This window comes from Heloderma suspectum, chromosome 3 (assembly GCF_057233095.1).
Source record: "Heloderma suspectum isolate Gila_16-S chromosome 3, 16-S_ref, whole genome shotgun sequence".
In the NCBI taxonomy this organism is placed as follows: Eukaryota; Metazoa; Chordata; class Lepidosauria; order Squamata; family Helodermatidae; genus Heloderma; species Heloderma suspectum.
In genome coordinates this window covers 292,230,178-292,248,529 of record NC_139460.1, presented here as the reverse complement: position 1 = coordinate 292,248,529, position 18,352 = coordinate 292,230,178, and the positions used below count along the sequence as shown (strand labels likewise).

Here is an 18,352-nt window from a genome sequence, read left to right as displayed (position 1 = left end):
AACTTATGAAAGATGTGAGGATCCAAAGGAAGAATTAACCCCATTTAGAGTAACATTCACTCATGGCATACTGACATGCTACATTACTTTAGGTCCCTTGCCTTGTCCAGCAAGAGTGCGGGGCGGGGCGGGGCGGGGGGAGACTGCAGCAAACCATTCTATTGCCCTTTTGAGACTGCTTCCTTCTATGTAGGATCCCCAACACACACACCATCCCATGCCCTCCTCCACAAACTTCAAGTAGCTACACTCTCCTCCCTGCTTCTACTGGTCCCTCCACCACCAGCCCACAGCCCATGAAACCCCTTACATACTTTTAACATACGCCTCCAATCTCCTCCTACGATGAGATATCTTCCTGCCAATCTGTCTACCTGAGTACAAGTCTTTTCCCAAGGACATCAACCTCACCTTCTGCTCTCTCTCACCCAGTTACCTCTTCAACTCTCAAGGCCTTACAACTCCTACAACTGCCTCACCCTATTTATCCCCCACCCCTGGGGATCCATGTCTGCCCCCCCCCCGTCACAATCCTATCATGTTGGAAATAGATATGATCAAGTGCTCTACATAATATTTTTTATTTATTGCGGAATACAGAAATGACAACACACCCCATGACTAATTACTTTTCTACTCTCACAGGTTCCTCACATTATACAGCCTACTTTACAGCATGTTTTCGACTACAACTCCCATCAGCCCAAGCTAGCATGGTCAATGTTCAGGGATTATGGGAGTTCTAGTCCAAAACACTGGCAAGGCAGCAAAGCCTACCCCTGCTTGACAGGGGGTGGCAATAACAATATTTATTATAATTTCCATTAATATACACGACATGCTTCAGAGAAAGAGAGAAGCGATCAGAAACGTCTCCTCCCTGAGAAATGTACACTCTAAATTACAAGCTAACCTGCACAGGGATCCAACTCCCTACATCTCCCGGGGCTGAAGTTGCCTCAACATCATCTCCTCCTCCACCTCACACATCCCTGAGCCATCTCCCCCTGGAAAGACCGGTGCCCCTTCGCCCCAAGAGCTCCTGCTTCCTCAGCTCAGAGCACCACCGCCCCCGGCCCGCCCGTCGTCTCCCCTTCAGGAGCCTCTTAATTTCCTCCCGGTGCCTCCACGATCATTTCCCTGCCTGCCCGCCCGCCCGTCCTCCCTCTCTCCACGCAGCCCTCCCCGGCCTCCCTTGCCCTTTGTCCTCCGGCCTCCCTGCTGCATTCGCCCACTGCGGGAAAAGGGCTGCGGGGAACGTGAAAGGCCAAGGGCCCGATCCAGCCAGGGCTGAGGCGGCAGGCCGGGCAGGCCAGGCCAGGGCAGGGCCGGGCAGGCCAGGCCAGGCCAGGCCAGGCCGCGCTTCCCTCGCCACAGCAGCACTCACCAGATCTGGAACTTGAGCAGCGGCCCCGTGGCGTAGGCCATGCGCAGCTTCTTCCCAGGCGGCAGCCCGCCCGGCTGCGCCGAAGCCCCGCTCCACCCCACCGCCAGCAGCAACAGCAACGCCAGCGCCGGCTTCATCTTGCTGCCGCCGCCCGATGGACCCGGAACCCCACCAGAGCCGGACGAGAAATTCCCCCGCTCGCTCGCTCGCGCGCTCGCCCCCCTCCGCCACCAGCGGCAAGGTCACGCGAGCCGGCGTCGCCCTGCGCCTGCGCCAGGCTGCGCCTATCCCTGGCCGCGAAGAGAAGTGCTCCTCCAACCGCCCCCCGGGCGGAGGCAGAACCGTCGCTCCCTAGTTTACCACACAGAGGTACATACGGGCCACAGGCGCGCGCGAGGCTGAGGAGGGCGGCTGCGGGCGGGCGGCGCGCTCCCGCCTCGTCGGGGCCGGAGATGGCGGGTGCGGGGCGTCGCCTCGTTTTAATACATAATGAACTCACCGCAGCCTCGGAGACCGTGTTCTCAGCGCGCGCGCTGCCGGCGGCGTGGGTGTAATGAGTTAGGGGTCTGCGCGCTTCAGGGATAGCCTTCAGCCGGGAGCAAATCTACAGTACGAGTTAAAAGTTAAGGCCCTCCACGAAGTCCTGAGAAGGCGTAGGGAGCGCATTTTGAGCCCAGCAGAATGGCGCCCTTCCCATAGCTATCTGGTTTTATATATACGGAGAGATTTAAATATATATATATATATATATATATATAACTTATAAATTTATAAACTGGATGCGCTACTGGTAGTCATCTGTTCTGTTTTCGGGTATATCATGCGCATCGCCTGCAGATGGGTTGATTTGGAGATGAGTGTTTTTTACTCATCCCCATCCCAAATGACTGAACGGCGGCCATTTATTTGGTCTTGTGGAAGAAAGTAAAGGGGTAAACCTCCCTCTGGTAGCCTCAGTTTCATGGAGGGAGTAAGATTAAAGTAAAGGTAAAGGTGTCCCCAACCAGTCGTGTCCGACTCTAGGGTGCGGTGCTCATCCCCGTTTCTAAGCTGAAGAGCCAGCGCTGTCCGAAGGCGCTTCCGTGGTCATGTGGCCGGCATGACTGAACACTGAGGTGCTCGGAACGCTGCTACCTTTCCCGCCGAGGCGGTACCTATTTATCTACTTGCAATTTCTTGCTTTCGAACTGCTAGGTTGGCAGGAGCTGGGACTGAAGATGGGAGCTCACTCCGTCACGTGGCACTCGGGTCTCGAACTGCTGTCCTTGGAGTAAGATTAGCCTCTCCCTAACACCCTTGCTAGATGCAGACGGTTAACTTCATCCCATACAATTTTATAAGAGACACTGAGGACTGGGCCTGCTAGCTGCATAGCCCCTTTTAAGTTCTGTTTCTAGATCAAGGGGTGTGTCAAAGAGGGAGAACTCAGAAACTGGCATTTAAAACATTAATGTAAAAGGGTGGACAAGTTGTGGCCCTCTAGACGGTTTGACCTACAATTCCCATCATCCCTCACCATTGGTTATACAGGTTTGGGAGGATGGGAGTTGTAGGCCAAAAGTCTAGAGGGCCACAAGCTGCCCATCCTTCATTTAGGGCGCAATCCTATGCATGTTAAGATGCTGGATGGGGAATGGTGGGAGTTGTAGGACTTTTTTTCTGTCTAAACATGCATAGGATGGCTACCGGGATAGGTGGCTGCCTCCAAACTCGGAGGCAACCACCTATCCAATGCAGGGCAGGAGAAGCAAGGAGGGGATTGTCCCCTCCGCGCTTCAGCCACCCTGCATTCGAGGCTAGACAGCCAATTTCCACTGTCTGGTCACGGGAAGGCGGAGTGGGGGAAGCAGCTGCTGGACGACATGTTGGATGTGTCATACCAGCCTTTCCGCCTTCCCTACCCCAGAACGCTCTGTTTTCGCTGCTCTGTGCTCCTGTTCCGAGCATGGAGTGTGAGGCCGTTCTGAGCTGGTGGGGTCGGTTCTCAGGGAACCAACCTCGGAGCCGAAGTTGATTCCTTGAAACTGACATATCCTATGGCCATCTAGGTGCTGACTAGCAGCCATAGGATTGCTCCCTTAAAGGATTTTTTCTTTGCTTTTCAGCAAAAAAAGGTTCCCAGAGCAGCTTATTTAATAATAAGACACGGGTCCTGCCATCAGGCTTAAAACCTAAAAGACAAAAGAAAAAGGGAATGGGAAGAGGAAGAGGAAAAAATCAAACTCTGAAACTAGTTCTTAATTACAAAATAATTATAAAGTTCTTATTAGTGCTATTTCTGGCAGAAAAGGGAAAAGCAAACTTCTTCCACTGGTTCCTTGCCATGTTGTTCTACTCAGGAAGGTGGGGGCAGGCCCAATTACAGAGGTCAGTGTGTGCTGTTCTTCAGTTCTGCAATACATAGATGATTCATCATCTCTCACAAAATAGGGAGGCTAATATTCCACACATTGCTTATCTTTAATATGAAGTGTTATTTCAGTATCTACACAAAAGAAATTGGCCATGTGGTGGTTAAATACCATGAATCGGGCAATCAAGAACACACATTGTTTTAAACGGGGTGGTGGGGACTTCTTAGCTTCCATTTTTTTATCAGTGTTTAAGGTGTAGGCGGTACTTGAAAGAATAGGGGTGAAATAAGTGGGATTATTTAGGCCAGATTCAATTGCATCTGTTGAAAAGGAATGGGATCAAGCTGTGATACTTAGGGGCATATTTGTGGTCCCAGTTTAGCTCTTCAGTGTAGAACCAGAAGTGGAAGTTTCCTCACCAAGCCACACACACACACACAGCCTGTGTAATTCAGGTTCTTTTGCATGTATTTTGCCTAGGTGAAAGAGCAACTTGTGCTAACCTGGTCTACCATCAGACCTCCAGGAAATCATTGTTAGCTGTGTCCAGGTGCCATATGCATGGCTCAGATATCAGTGTTCACTCAAAACCTATGCAAACATGTCCTTATATTTTTCAGACTTTTGCTTTCTGCTTTGAAGGCTTAACATTCTTCTTTTTGTTAATCAAAAAGTGAAATTATTACAAGTATATCCTACAGGCTTATCATGTAGAATCTCTTTTAGAAGAAATTCTAACAACTTTTTATTTTGCTTAGAAGCCTGTGAATGAGATTCACATTTGGATATTTTGCATAGCTTATATATTTGTTACTTTTGTATTCCACCTTTTCAAGGAACACAAGGCAGCATACATGAACCTCCTCCTCTCCATTTTATCCTCACAACAACCCTGTGAGGTAGGTTAAGCTGAGAGTCAGTGACTGGCTCAAAGACACTCAGTGAGTTTCACGGTTGAATGGGAACTTGATCCTGGGTCTCCCCAGTCCAACACTCTAACCACTACATTGTTGGAAAAAAATCTTCTCCCGTGTAAGCTTTAAGTGCCAGGGGACACCATAGCATCACCAACAGAATGTCTTGCTTCATCAGAGGTAATCTATTTATTCAAAATTTGCAAGTCTCCTAAAGTACAGATCTTAGCCACAGTGATAAATCTCTTCATACTCTAATCTGCAAGACTTAGCTGGCCCAAAAGAATATGGCAACCATAGGTAATACAGCTTCATAATTGGTCTGTGAGGCATAATCTCAGCAAATTTGGCCCAACAAAAATAACCATCCTCCTGGGTCTCAATCCGTCTGTATTAATCTGGGGTGCTGGTTCTGTCAAGTCCCAGTCAAATTAGATACTTTTGGATTACAAAGATGAAACAAAGCCACTAGTGAAAAAGGATGACAGTTTGATAGAAAATGGATGGAGATAGAAATATGCAAAGAAAGCGCACACCTCTCAGCCACTGAAACTGTCACAGCTGGGAGTTTATCTGGGTCCCCGAGATAGACAAGAAGTCATTCCTAGGACCAAAGTTTCTCCGGCTGGTAGTGTGTGTATTTCCCCTTGGAGTGAGACCAAAGAGCAAAGCCAGCAGGCTGGATTTTATAAGAATCTCTCCCTAGCACAGGAGCTGACAGGAAGAAAGGGGGGCTTTCCTTCCCATGGAAAGCAAAATTAATCTCCCAGGAGCTGACGTCATCCAGCTGGCCAAAACAAGGTGAGGGTGTCAGTTACTAGCCTGTGTGAGAAGCCTTCTTAATTAACTATAAAGCAGCCCGCTAGGCCAAACTACACAGGTCTCCAGGTGGCTACCAACAGCATATAGGAATGCTGTGAAGTCCACCTTATTGTACACCAGCACATAGCTCTTGTCATTGAACATAAAACTAATCGAGGAGGACAATAAAGTGTCCATACTTGCATCTTAAAGTTACCTACAGCTTTCCCTCACATTTAATCTCCCTATGGAACTAGTAGTAGAGGGTAAAATGACATTTAAAAAAATTAAATTTTTTAAATGCAGATTTTCTTTAGAGTAACCCAATTTGTAGAGAAATGTATGGGCTCATATCTAAGCCTCCCTGTGCGTGAGCATTCCAGATATGAAAGGTGAAAATGCAAAAATCTGGGGCTCAATAAATTCTGCTAGAGCAGGTTGTTTTTGGTATGTGATTGTAATGCATGTACCTGGTGCAACCTATATACATTTTCCTTCTCTGTGTGTACACATGCTTTGTTGCTTAGAGTCACATTCCATGACATTTAGGGCACAAAACTATGCAGATAGGTGGCTGCCTCTGAACTTGGAGGCGACCACCTATCCAATGCAGGGCAGGAGAAGCACGGAGGGGATCATTCCCTCCACACTTCTCCTGCCCTGCATATTCAGCTAGACAGCAGATTGCAGCTGTCTAGCCACGGGAGGGAGAAGCGGGGGAGGAGGCTGCTGGATGACATATAGGATGTGTTGTTACCGGCATTTCTGCCTTCCCCGCCCCAGAATGCTCTGTTTGGGCCGCTCCTCTGCGAGGCAGCGCGGAAGGCGGGGAAAGGTCAGTTCTCCGGGAACCAGATATCCTATGGCCGTCTAGCCCCTGACTAGCGGCCATAGGATTGCTCCATTAGAAGCCTACACAAAAAAGCAGAAAATCTTCAGAACTGGGAATTTGAGAGAAGTAATGCAGAAAAGTGTTATATTCAAGCTTCACATAAGACAAGAGGCATCATGAGCTCCAACAAAACTTTATTTGGAGTGAGGGACAGAAAAAAGATGCACGAACACAGTACAACAATCCTTCTTAAGAATGTCATATCTGGTATTTTCTGGCATCACTGCCGTTAGCATAACATAGCGTTATCATAACATTAACTTTACATGACATGTCAGGAAAGGGGTCCCCAGGTTCTAGAATGGTTTCCTTCATGTTGGAGACATTAGTGAACACTCTGTGGAGAACAGCAGTGAAGTCTGTGGAGAGAACCTGGTTGCACACAGAGCCTGGATAAAGCCTTTCCCTGGTGAATGCAGACTTGAAGAAACAGTGCCCAACACATTCTGCTTGGTACACAGAGCCTTGATAAGATCTTCCAGAACATTCTCTTCATTTGTGATGTTCAGCTATTGCATGCCTTCATAAATCCTCTGCAATACTAAATACCATCCATACATGATATTAGGTCCCATAGATCAACATAACTCAGACCAGACTATAGCTGTGCTGCAATAAGAAAGCAATAAATCACCCACATACTTGAGCAGAAACCTTAAGTGAGCCAGGTCACAGACCACAGGTCATATGACATATGAAGAAATGACACATGTAGAGGATTTCCTAGAAAACATAGCCATTTTAGGGATGGGGGTACACACCAAATCTGAGAGATGACAGCACACATAGCCTTCTCTCATTTGCATGCACTGACAGGGTGCACACAACCAGACATAACATACCATCTCTTGCTCTGAATACCAAAATGTTGTGGGCAGAGAATGCTGCTCTCCCCAAATTCTATTGTCCCCAAGCCATACCCCCAAACACAAAACCACTCCTGATCCCGGTTTTCTGCTGCAAACTGAACACCCATTTCACAGAAGCCATTGATTTCTCAAACTCAGATCTTAATAACTTCCTATGAAGTTTATTCACCCAATTTAAAAGGAAGATCACCTCCAAATTATTTCCCCAAATTCATTACCCAAACCAATTCCTGTTCAATGAACTTTTTACTAATTTCCCCTCTGCCAGTTAAGTGTACGGTGACAAACAGGGAATGACAAGTGAGTTCTTTAGCCATTTGGCATCTCTTGCTGCTCCTTTCCTGATACGGCATTTCTTCTTCCTGAAATATGTTCAAACTTCCATGATAATCCTGGCAATTTCATGTTGGTATTCCTCATAGTCTGCAGCCGTTGCAAAGCATGATGATCAGTTAAAAGGGTGAATTCCTGTCTCCATATGCAAGATCTTAAGTTCTCCAAAGTCTAAACCACAGCAAAGCATTCCTTTTGTAGCAATGAAACATGTATTTCCTGTACTGACAACTTCCATCTAAGGTAAGCTGTAGGAATGCCTTTATTTCTTCCCTATTTTGCAATAACAGCTCTTATCCCAAGGTATGATGCATCAGTGGCTACATAAAGCTGTTTACTATATCCTGGAGCTTTTAACAATGGTGAAGTTATTAAAGCATCCTTTAGCTTCTGGACAATTTCCTGACATTTCACTGTCCACACCACTTTGTCTAGCTTTGTCTTCTTTCTAAGATTAGGTAGAAGAGTCACTATATCCCCAAATCCTGGAATAAACTTGCACTAATAACTAGTGATGCTGCCAATTTTCATAATTAATCAGCTCATTGGTCAAAATGTATCTGTCATGCTCACTTTTGTAGAGAACCTGGATGGATGTATTACGAATTTGCTATTAAGTTTGGAATAAATTGTGAGCTTCGCAGTGTGCACAATAAAGTAGTACACAGATTTCCCCCCGACATTTTCAGTTGTCCTACCACCTAGATCACCCACCCACCCCCGCCAACTTACTTGAAGTAGTCTCATTAGCTGCTTCCCTCATCGTTGCCATGGTCACAGCTCTGGCTCCGAGAAGGATTTTACGGGTGCATCTTCATACCAGTGTAAACATCACATGACATTATGCAGGCAGGTTACGTAAAAGCAACCAATCACAAAGGGGGCACATATCGTGGTGACACACAATTTCATGCCGCGTTACACAATTCCAAACTACAGTTCCCAAGAGGAACCTTGATATTGTGCATATGCAAAAGGTGTGTACACAGAATGAGATTTCATAGTAAAGGAAAACTCTCATTTGAGCTCGCATGGACGAATTTGTTACGTTCTGAGTAAACAATGAATTCACTTGGGGCAGGTTCGCCCATTATTAGTAATAACCTACCATTCCCAAGAGAGGTCCAACCACATCCTGAGCTGTTCTTGCCCAGTAAAAAAATTGTCAACAGCCTATGTGTTTTCCTCATTCATAGATGTCCAGCAGAAGGCACATCATGCACTTCAAGGCACATCTTAGCCTTGAAACTTTTCTGGTACAATTAGCTGTTTGAAAGATTGAGAGGGGACATGGACATCTTTCATACTACTTGCTTCCAAAGCTGATTTGTGAATGGAACCTCTTGGTTCAAGATTAATCCTCTCAAACTGGGGTCTAACATGACTTCTTGCTTAAATCCCTTGTCATCTGTTCAATCACTGTCTCTCAACTCCTGTGCTTCATTTTCATCCTTTTTACCCTCCCTTTCAACAACCACCTTACTCAGAGCATTTATATTCTCAGATATAGTCCATTCTGAGCCAGTGGGAGGTGACTCACCTCCTCTAGGTCTCTCCCCTCCCCCCCAGCTATCCCTTGCTTATCCTACTCAACCCATGTTTCTGACCCTCTGACTGTTCAGTCAGCAATCTCATAGACTGATGAGGAATTATCTTGAACACTACAACACAAATCTGAGCATCTGCTCCCAACACATCCCTGCCCAACAATATGAGTATATCTATCTCGTCATATACAGCTACCCCTTGAATGCTTTTCCAGCCTCTATGGAAAGGTGTGCTACTGGAACCTCAAATAGGTCTCCCCTTGCTCCTTTAATGTTAGAAGTTAATCTTCTATGTAGCATTGCATTTCTTTTCATGTATTGATTATTAGATAGCTGTGACACTAGGTGGCAATTGAGAGTTCCATCTCCACGCATGGAGAGAGTTATGTCAGTTAGAATGAGGTAGTGTGAGGAGATTACAGCATGCAGCAAGTCTTACTTAGAAAGGAAGATAGAGAATAGATTTATGCTTTCTTATGTCCGTGTATTTTAAATAAAGAGTTAGCAAGTTTTAAGTAGAGATAATGGCTTCTTGTTCTCCAAATTCTTAATATTTCTGGGTCTGCTATGCAGAAACTAAGCTATCATTTAATACATCTGGTTTTTCCTGCAGTCATGTCCTGGGGTGACACTAAACCAGCCCTTGTAAGAGATATCATAGCTCCCATATCTAATATTCCCAAAACCAAGTGGTCCTTTACCAATGCAGGCTCTTGAAAACCTGCTTGGGTTTGCATCCAATAGTGTTTGTCCATCAGCAAATGGAGCCCCCCTGTGCCCCTCAAATCTTCTCCAAAGGGTTGTGGAGGGCAGGAAAAGGAAGGGAGAAGAAGGGAAAGTCCCACTGGATGTAGCTTCTGTACACTGGCTCCTGCTACCGCACATGTATAGGCTCTTTGTCTTGGTGTTATTTCTAACTTCCTTTACAACTAAGGCTTGCTACTTACACTCTCTCACACACACACGGAGGGGCAATAGCTGCACCACCTGACCAAAGTTGCAACAGGTCCTCTTTCTTGAAAAAAAAAAATTAAACTCGCTGGTGCTCCCTTTTTCAGGTGCTCCCTTTGGCACAAACGTTGACATTTAGGAGTTTCTTCTCCCCACATCCTGCACCCATTTATTTCTTATTTCAAACTTAGAAGACTTCCCCATTATGTCTACCCAGTTTAATACAACTTGATCAGCCAAATCTGCTGCCTTGGGAGAGATCCCAAGAAGTCCTATCTTTGACCCATAACCTAACTTCCCAAGGAACCTGGTAGTAAAACTGGTACAAAGCAACAAAATCAAACTCCCCTTAGTTCCCTCAACACATTTTTCAACAGATCCACTAACTTAACCCCAAACTCCACATAAGATTTCTCTTATGTGGGTTGTAAGGTTCTACACTACTTTCTAAAAAAAATAAAAAATAAAACAGCCCCCAATTTGAATACCCTTGGGGCATGCTGTTATATATTTCAGTCAAGTCTCCAGGCTCAGAATGCATTTGATATAATCTTCTTCTCACAGACCCCACTTCGGTGCTGCTCTCCAGAAGTGAGATAAAAACACCTGTGGTCATCACCAAGAATTAAAGGGATGAAATTGTGATCTTTGCTCGTTGTTGCAACTTTAACTGAATCATCTCCCCCTCATATTCCATCTGCTCCACTTGCAACTTATGCCGTGTTCTTCCTATCCACCATCTCCATCTGCTCTGCCTCCAGATAGTGCTATCTTGCCTTTGCACAAAGTTGTTCCTTTTGATACTAGTTCTGTTCTCTCAGCTCCTTACGTACCCTGGTCCTGTCTGACTGAATCCCATAGGAATACTGGGCTCTTTTACTATCATAACCTCTTGCAGTGTCTGTTGCAGCTCTTTAACATCCAGGCCCTCACACAGGAGTCCTAAGGCTTGACACAGTACGATAAGCTATGCTTCATTCAACTGCACAATTCTTGCTGTCATTACTATACTCTAGTCCAGCAATCTTCACTATTTTTCAGGTGGGAGCCACTTTGGCCAAAAAAATTCAGTGTGAGAACCACATTGCCTTACTACTAAAATTAACATAGAATAATCAAATGCAAAACTTACATTAATGTTTTGGACTTCCGCTGCTATTAGCCCCAGCCAGCATGAGCAGGAATCCTAGTATGGTGTAGTGGCAAGAGTGTTGGACTGGGAGCTGGGAGATCCGGGTTCTAGTCCCCACTTGGCCATGGAAGCTCACTGGGTGACTTTGGGCCAGTCACACACTCTCAGCCCAACCTACCTCACAGGGTTGTTGTTGTGAGGATAAAATGGAGAGGAGGAGGATAATGTAAGCCGCCTTGGGTTCCTTGCAAGAGGAATAAAGGCGGGATATAAATGCAATAATAATAATAATAATAATAGTTGTAATAGTGTTGTTATAGTCTAAAACATCTGGAGGGCACGAGGTTGGGGAAAGCTGATTCAATATATCTCCCCACCCCGTTCCCAATACACACATAAAGACCTTCAGATAATTCCAATTGTTTCGAATGGGCACTCTTGTAATTAGTTTGTACATCCCATAAGATACAACTCAAGAAGTACTATCATATTAAGAACATAAGAGCAGCTGTCGAAAGAAGAGAATGGAAAAGGCATGCCTCCAGGATTGCTAGCATGACTACTACACTGTATGCGCACCCAGCCTAATCAGTCCATCATTCGATCGGGTTTCCTTGGCTGTGAGCTGATGTGTGTCTGCTCAGCCTAATCAACCAATCCACTGGATTTCCTTGGAAGCGAGTGGAATGAGAAAGAGAGGCAGGGAGAGGGAGAGAACTGCACTTCAGGAGATTAAGAGCCAATCCTGGTTCACAGGCCTCGCAACGGAGAACACTGCTCTATCTATTAGCTGTATCGGCTAATAAATGTTTTTAAAAACTCTCAGCTTTGTGATTTTCAGGCACAAATCTGCAGGTTCTTTCATACACAAGCTCTTGCCTTATTCTAGTCAGTGGCTCCATCAACTAATTCAGAGGCCACCACTATTTCCACCATGTATGATGACACCTCGCCCTATGAAAGTGAGAGGTCTGTTGCTGGTATGACCAGCCCGTTGACTCCACTTGAGGAATTTTCTTTTGTTACCTTGTACCTTCAAGTATACAAAGGTAACCTCGTTGTTGCTGTAAAAAGCAGTTAAGCTTGTGAACGTGGGAATTTAATTTGTCCAAGCCACACTGGATAATCAACAATTTAATTTTCCTTTAACAAAATAATAGTTTTGTATCGTTCTGTACAATGTCAACCAAGTGAAGTAGGTAAATGAAACAAAATAGGGGAACACCCACTCTTCTAAGTTATGGTAGCTAACTTCCGTATGTAACTTTCCCCCTAAACTACAAGACATCCCTTACAGTCATTGACCTGGTTCGCGTGATCAAAATAAGCCAATGTAGGGATTGCACTGCTATTCCACCAGGGGGCATCTAATGCATAGGTTTTTATTTACTACGCTGAGAAACTGGCCAGCCCTACAAAGTCCCATGTGACATCAATATGCAAGAGACTCCAGTTCAGGGCTCTCTCATCTACTTTGAAGTTTCTTCCAGCTACATTTCTAATGGTTACATCATAGACCAGACACTTGAGTCTGAAGGATCCAACCATTTTTAGATCATTTTTACAGTACTTTTATTGTTGTTTTGATGCTGTTTACCACCTTGAGTTTCCATTGGGAAAGAATACCTTGAAATAATACTAAATCCTTTATAGATTCAAAGAGTTATTTGGCTGCTTCCCCCAGGACCAGCAAAATCCATTCATACCGTGACAACTGGGACAACAAGCAGCGTGTGAACCCAGTGACTTGGCTGGTGGTAGGAGGAGCAGCTACTCCTCCCAGTGCCAGCTGAGTCCCTTTCTCCACGCCAGGGCAAGGACATCTTTCAAAGTGAAAAAGGGAGGGGTGGACCAATGACATCCATTATGGTGGGTGGCCATGACCACTACAATCATCTGGCTTACAGGGCAATCCATTTGAATGATGGCCATTCGCACACCACTGGGGGCAGCAAGAGATGCACAAAGGAAGACTTGGCTGGCACTGGGAAGAAATTGCTGGAGATAACAGCAGGGATTCCCTTGCACACTGCTTCCCCTCCAGGTGGGAGGGAGAATGGCATGCGGAGGAAATTCCTCCAGTAGCAGGGCTTGGAGGCTAAGCTCCACCCCCTGGAGGAACCCCAGGAGGCTCTGTGGACTGCACTGGGGACCGTAGTGGGGCAGATTAAATCTATAGGCTGGGGGTTCTGTACCCCTGGTGTATGGGGTGGGACTTTGTCTCTGGTCATAACTGATGCCAATAAAGCAAGACTGCACTCCATGGAACTCATATAATGGCATGCTAGAAGCTGGATATGTCATGCTAGAAGCTGAATAAACCCCACATAGATGCAGACCATCTTGGATACAAACATAGGGGCTTAGTAATCACCAGTTGTGCTGCAGCATGTGTGTGGAGGGGTGGAAGTGCTGCCTCAGGACCGGGAACTACATATTGTGCAGGCCTGAATTCAAGGATTCTTGTACTGTTGTGCAGTCTCTTGTGGCTTTTAGAGCTTGGAGAAACTCAACCATGTTAAGAAATTGCAAGTTTCTAGCACAGAAGAAAATGTTTCTAGCACACCGAGAAAATGTTCATGTGTTCGCTTGGAAAAGCAGATTGTTCACTTGGAAAAGCAGATTTTTAACAAGGCAAAACTTGTTCCCTGTAATCTATTGTCCTCAGGAAGTTCATAAATCCCACCCCCATGCCCATCTCCATCACCGCATTTCTCCCTCTTTAAAAAATCAAAAATTCTGCAGTGGGGGTAGGTAGGAATCTGCAACCAAAACATGATATGCCATTTGAGCAAATTTATGCACACTTGTATCTTTTTCCTGTTACTTAAGTTTGGGATGTTCTACACTGAAGAATATGAACAGAATTCTAGATTTCCTGCATCTACCTTTAAAAAACAGACACATCTAGGCCTGTATTCAAGTGAAGTCCATTGCCACAATATAATATCATTCGATGCCTAGAACTGTCCAAACGCAATGGCCTGGATCAAAAGATCTGCACAAGTTCTGTACACACAAGAGATATTTTGGACAGCAACTCCCTATGCTCCATGGCAAGGTTCTTTTGAAATGGAAAGGGTTTTCATAAGCAGTTTGCAATAAGGCATGGAGATCTGCAACTAAAGGAAAATGTCAAAATCCAGGGGTCACACCCGAAGTAGCTTTTTAGATCTAAGACAAGAACTGCTATGAGACCCCATTCATAACAATTTATGTGTATGTCATAGTTCCTATTTCAATTAATATTTCAAACTATAGAATTATTATTTCCACTGTCTTTACAAGAGAACTGGTGACAGCCCTTAATGAACAATCAGTTTCATCCTTTCCTGTATGCTCAATCCCTTTTCTTATTTATGTCACTGTTGTACATAACCAGACTTACTCGCTGGATCGTCACCTTGCTGTGGTGAGTGGGCTTGTGTGTTCCAATGAACCCTGTGAGCAAAGCCATCGGGAGTTATGTACTCCCAGCAGGGTCACCCATGGCAGAAAGGTCAAGGGGGAGGAACCAGACAAAGAATGATCCAAGAAAGTCCTCAACGGCAGAACAGGCGGAAGATAACAAGGTGTGTGTTACAATGGCTGAGAAGGCGGATGAAGGCTGCAGCAGATAAGGGACCACCAATTGTCATGATATTCATGCCATTGGATTAGAGCCGTTTCTGTGAAGACTGTGTGTTGATCATTGTGCACTGATCTCCACGCATAAAACAAATTCACACACAGGCGTCTTACAATCTAAACCCAGCAACCAAAAGTCCCATGGCGATCGGCGAATGGCAACAGGGGCAGGACTGTGAAATCTGGAAGCCCCTAGTCATGGACCAGCGCTCGGGCAGTAGATACAGATTCGGTTGTCCTGACTCAAGGACTGAGGCAGTTGAGTAGTTCGGCAGCTGTATCCACGACTGAGCAGTCCTATTCAGGATCCACTCTGCTCACCCCGTATGGGGAGGGGGCTAGAAAAAGTGCCCTAAACATAGTCTGCCTCATCTTCTCCCCGACTAGATTACCGCATCCAGTGGGGTCACCATTTAGCGGTCGCAAAAGCCAAATGAACTTTGGAACATGGAATATACGGACATTGCTGGATGATACAGATAGTGAATGCCCTGAATGCAGGACCGCCATCATTGCAAGGGAGCTGAGACGTTTTAACGTTGACATAGCAGCACTCCAAGAAACTCGAAGAGCAGGAGAGGGACAATTGAAGGAAGAAAAAAGAGGTTACACCTTCTTCTGGAAAGGACTGCCTGAACAAGAACGACGAATACATGGAGTAGGCTTTGCTATTAAAAATGATCTTATGAAGCTCTTGTCAGAAGTTCCTACTGGCATTAATGAACAACTCTCAACCCTCTGAATAAAACATGCCAAAAACCAGCAGGCAACTATTTTAAGTGCCTATGCACCAACATTAGATGCTGATGAAAACATCAAAGAAAATTTTTACTCCCAACTGGGCACCATCTTATCAGAGATACCAAAGAAAGATAAAATCATCCTCCTGGGTGATTTCAGTGCAAGAGTTGGGCGTGATTTTGATTTGTGGCCAGGGTCCATTGGGAAAGAAGGAGTTGGCAATAGCAACCAGAATGGAATTCTACTTCTGACTAAATGTGCAGAGCATAATCTTGTCATTACCAACACACTTTTTCATCAGAAAAATACATTTAAAACACCATGGAAGCACCCCCGGTCGAACCACTAGCATCTTCTAGATTATGTAATTATCCGTGCCAGAGATGGCTGCGATGTACTCCTCACTAGAGCCATGATGAGTGCTGACGATTGCTGGACAGACCATCGATTAATTCGTTCCACGATGGCCATTAAGATTGTCCCTCAACATAGGCTCCAGGGAAGAAAACCAAGGCGTAAAATGAACACCCAATCCCTTCAAGACCCTATTAAGCAAGCCTGCTTTCAAACAAGCCTCAGGGAACATCTACGTAGGGAAACCTCTGAAAATGTCGAGGAACACTGGAATAAACTGAAGACTTCCGCAGCCTGTGAACAAACTATCGGATACCAAACTAAGAAACATCAGGACTGGTTTGATGAGAATGATAGGGAGATTGATCATATTATTGATAAGAAAAGGAAAGCTTTCCAAATATGGCAAAAAGACATCAACTGTGCCGCTAAGAAAAAAATCTACGCCAGTGCAAAGGCTGAGGTCCAAAGAAGAACTAGAGAACTTAAGTACACCTGGTGGATAAAGAAAGCTCAAGAAATCCAGCATTTAGCAGATGCCCATGATGCATGGGGCTTTTTTAATGCCACAAAGGCCATCTACGGTCCAACAAACCATGGTACGCTCAATACCCTTACGCTCAATAGATGGTGCCGAACTTCTAAAGGACAAAGAGTCTATTGCACTGCGTTGGAAAGAGCATTACCACAACCTCCTTAACCGTAACTCTATTGTGGCTGATGAGGTTTTCTCACAAATCCCACAAAAACAAACCAGAGATGAGCTTGCAGTATCCCCTAGTTTGGAGGAAGTCAGTAAAGCCATTAACCAAATGAAAAACAATAAAGCTAGTGGACCCGATGGGATCCCTGTTGAAGTCTTTAAAGAAGGTGGGCCTGAAGCTAAACAACAGCTTCACAAGCTCATCGAAAGAATCTGGATGAGGGAGGAGATCCCAGCAGACTTCAGGGATGCCATAATTATCACTCTTTTTAAAAAGGGTGATAGAACAGATTGTGGAAACTATCGAGGCATCTCCCTTCTAGCTACGGCAGGCAAAATCCTGGCAAGGATCCTCGCAAACTGCCTTCTACCTATCTCAGGAGACATTCTCCCTGAATCCCAAAATGGCTTCCGCCCTTCCAGGGGGACAGCGGATATGATCTTCACCGCACAACAGCTCCAAGAAAAATGCAGGGAGCAAAACCAACCCCTGTACATGGTGTTTATTGATCTGACTAAGGACTTCGACACTGTAAATCGTACTGCTCTCTGGACCATCCTTCTGAAAACCGGATGCCCTAATAAATTTGTGAACATCTTGCGGCTCCTCCATGACGGCAACAATCCTGGGTAACAATGGCTCTCAAAGTGATCCATTCAAAGTGGGATCAGGCATTAAACAGGGATGCGTCATTGCTCCAACCTTATTCGCTATCTTCATTGCTATGATTCTACACATTGTTGAAGGGAAACTTCCTACTGGTGTAGAAATCATATATTGAACAGATGGAAAACTTTTAAATCTCAGTAGGATGAAAGCAAAAAGTAGGGTAATTACATCCTTTGTCATAGAACTTCAATATGCTGATGATAACGTAATCTGCGCACATTCAGAGGAAAATTTCCAAACTATCCTAAACATCTTTGCAGAAGCGTATGAAAAGCTCAGCCTCTCACTTAAAATAAAAAAAAAACAAAGTGCTTTACCAGCAAGCACAAACCAATCCTTCTGTAGTGCCATTAATCCAGCTTAACAGTGTGATGCTGGAAAATGTCGATCACTTTTCTTATCTTGGCAGCCATCTCTCTACAAAAGCCAACATCGTCGCTGAAATTCAGCATCGCCTGAGCTCTGCAACTGTAGCATTCTCCTGAATGAAGCGTAGAGTGTTTGAGGGTCGGGACATTCGCAGGGAGACCAAAATGCTTGTTTACAAAGCCATTGTACTACCAACCTTACTGTGCACCTGTGAAACATGGACCATCTATAAACGCCACTCCCAACTTCTCGAAAAATTCCACCAACGCTGCCTTCGAAAAATTCTACAAATTACTTGGGAAGACAGATGGACTAATGTGAGCATACTGGAAGAAGCAAAGACCACCAGCATTGAAACAATGATTCTCCAACATCACCTTCGCTGGGTTGGCCATGTTCGAATGCCTGATTATTGTCTTCCAAAGCAGTTACTCTATTCCCAACTTATGAATGGAAAACGGAATATTGGTGGACAGCAAAAGAGATTTAAAGATGTTCTTAAAGCTAATCTAAAAAAATGTAACATAAGCATTGAGAACTGGGAAGCTCTAACTCATGAGCGTTCCAACTGGAGGTCAGCCTATATTAAAGGCGCTATGGACTTTGAAGAAGCACGAGTACAGAGCGAAAGGGAAAAACGAGCTCAGCGGAAGGCACACCAAGCAAACCCTCATCATGACCGTCTTCCACCTGGAAACCTATGTCCTC

General features: G+C 45.2%; 1 protein-coding gene across 3 annotated transcripts in view; it reads right to left on the bottom strand.

The window, feature by feature from the left end:
- The window catches only part of SELENOT (selenoprotein T), a 58,778-nt gene extending 57,159 nt beyond the window's left edge, over positions 1-1,619 (bottom strand). For all 3 annotated transcript variants that reach the window (XR_014789606.1, XR_014789605.1, XM_084847287.1), the window contains exon 1: positions 1,388-1,619. Coding sequence is in view for 1 of the 3 variants with exons in the window: in XM_084847287.1 (XP_084703413.1) it covers positions 1,388-1,524 (137 nt within the window). In the remaining 2 variants the exon portion in view is untranslated. The remainder of the gene's footprint in view (positions 1-1,387) is intronic.
- Positions 1,620-18,352: the final 16,733 nt, after the last annotated feature.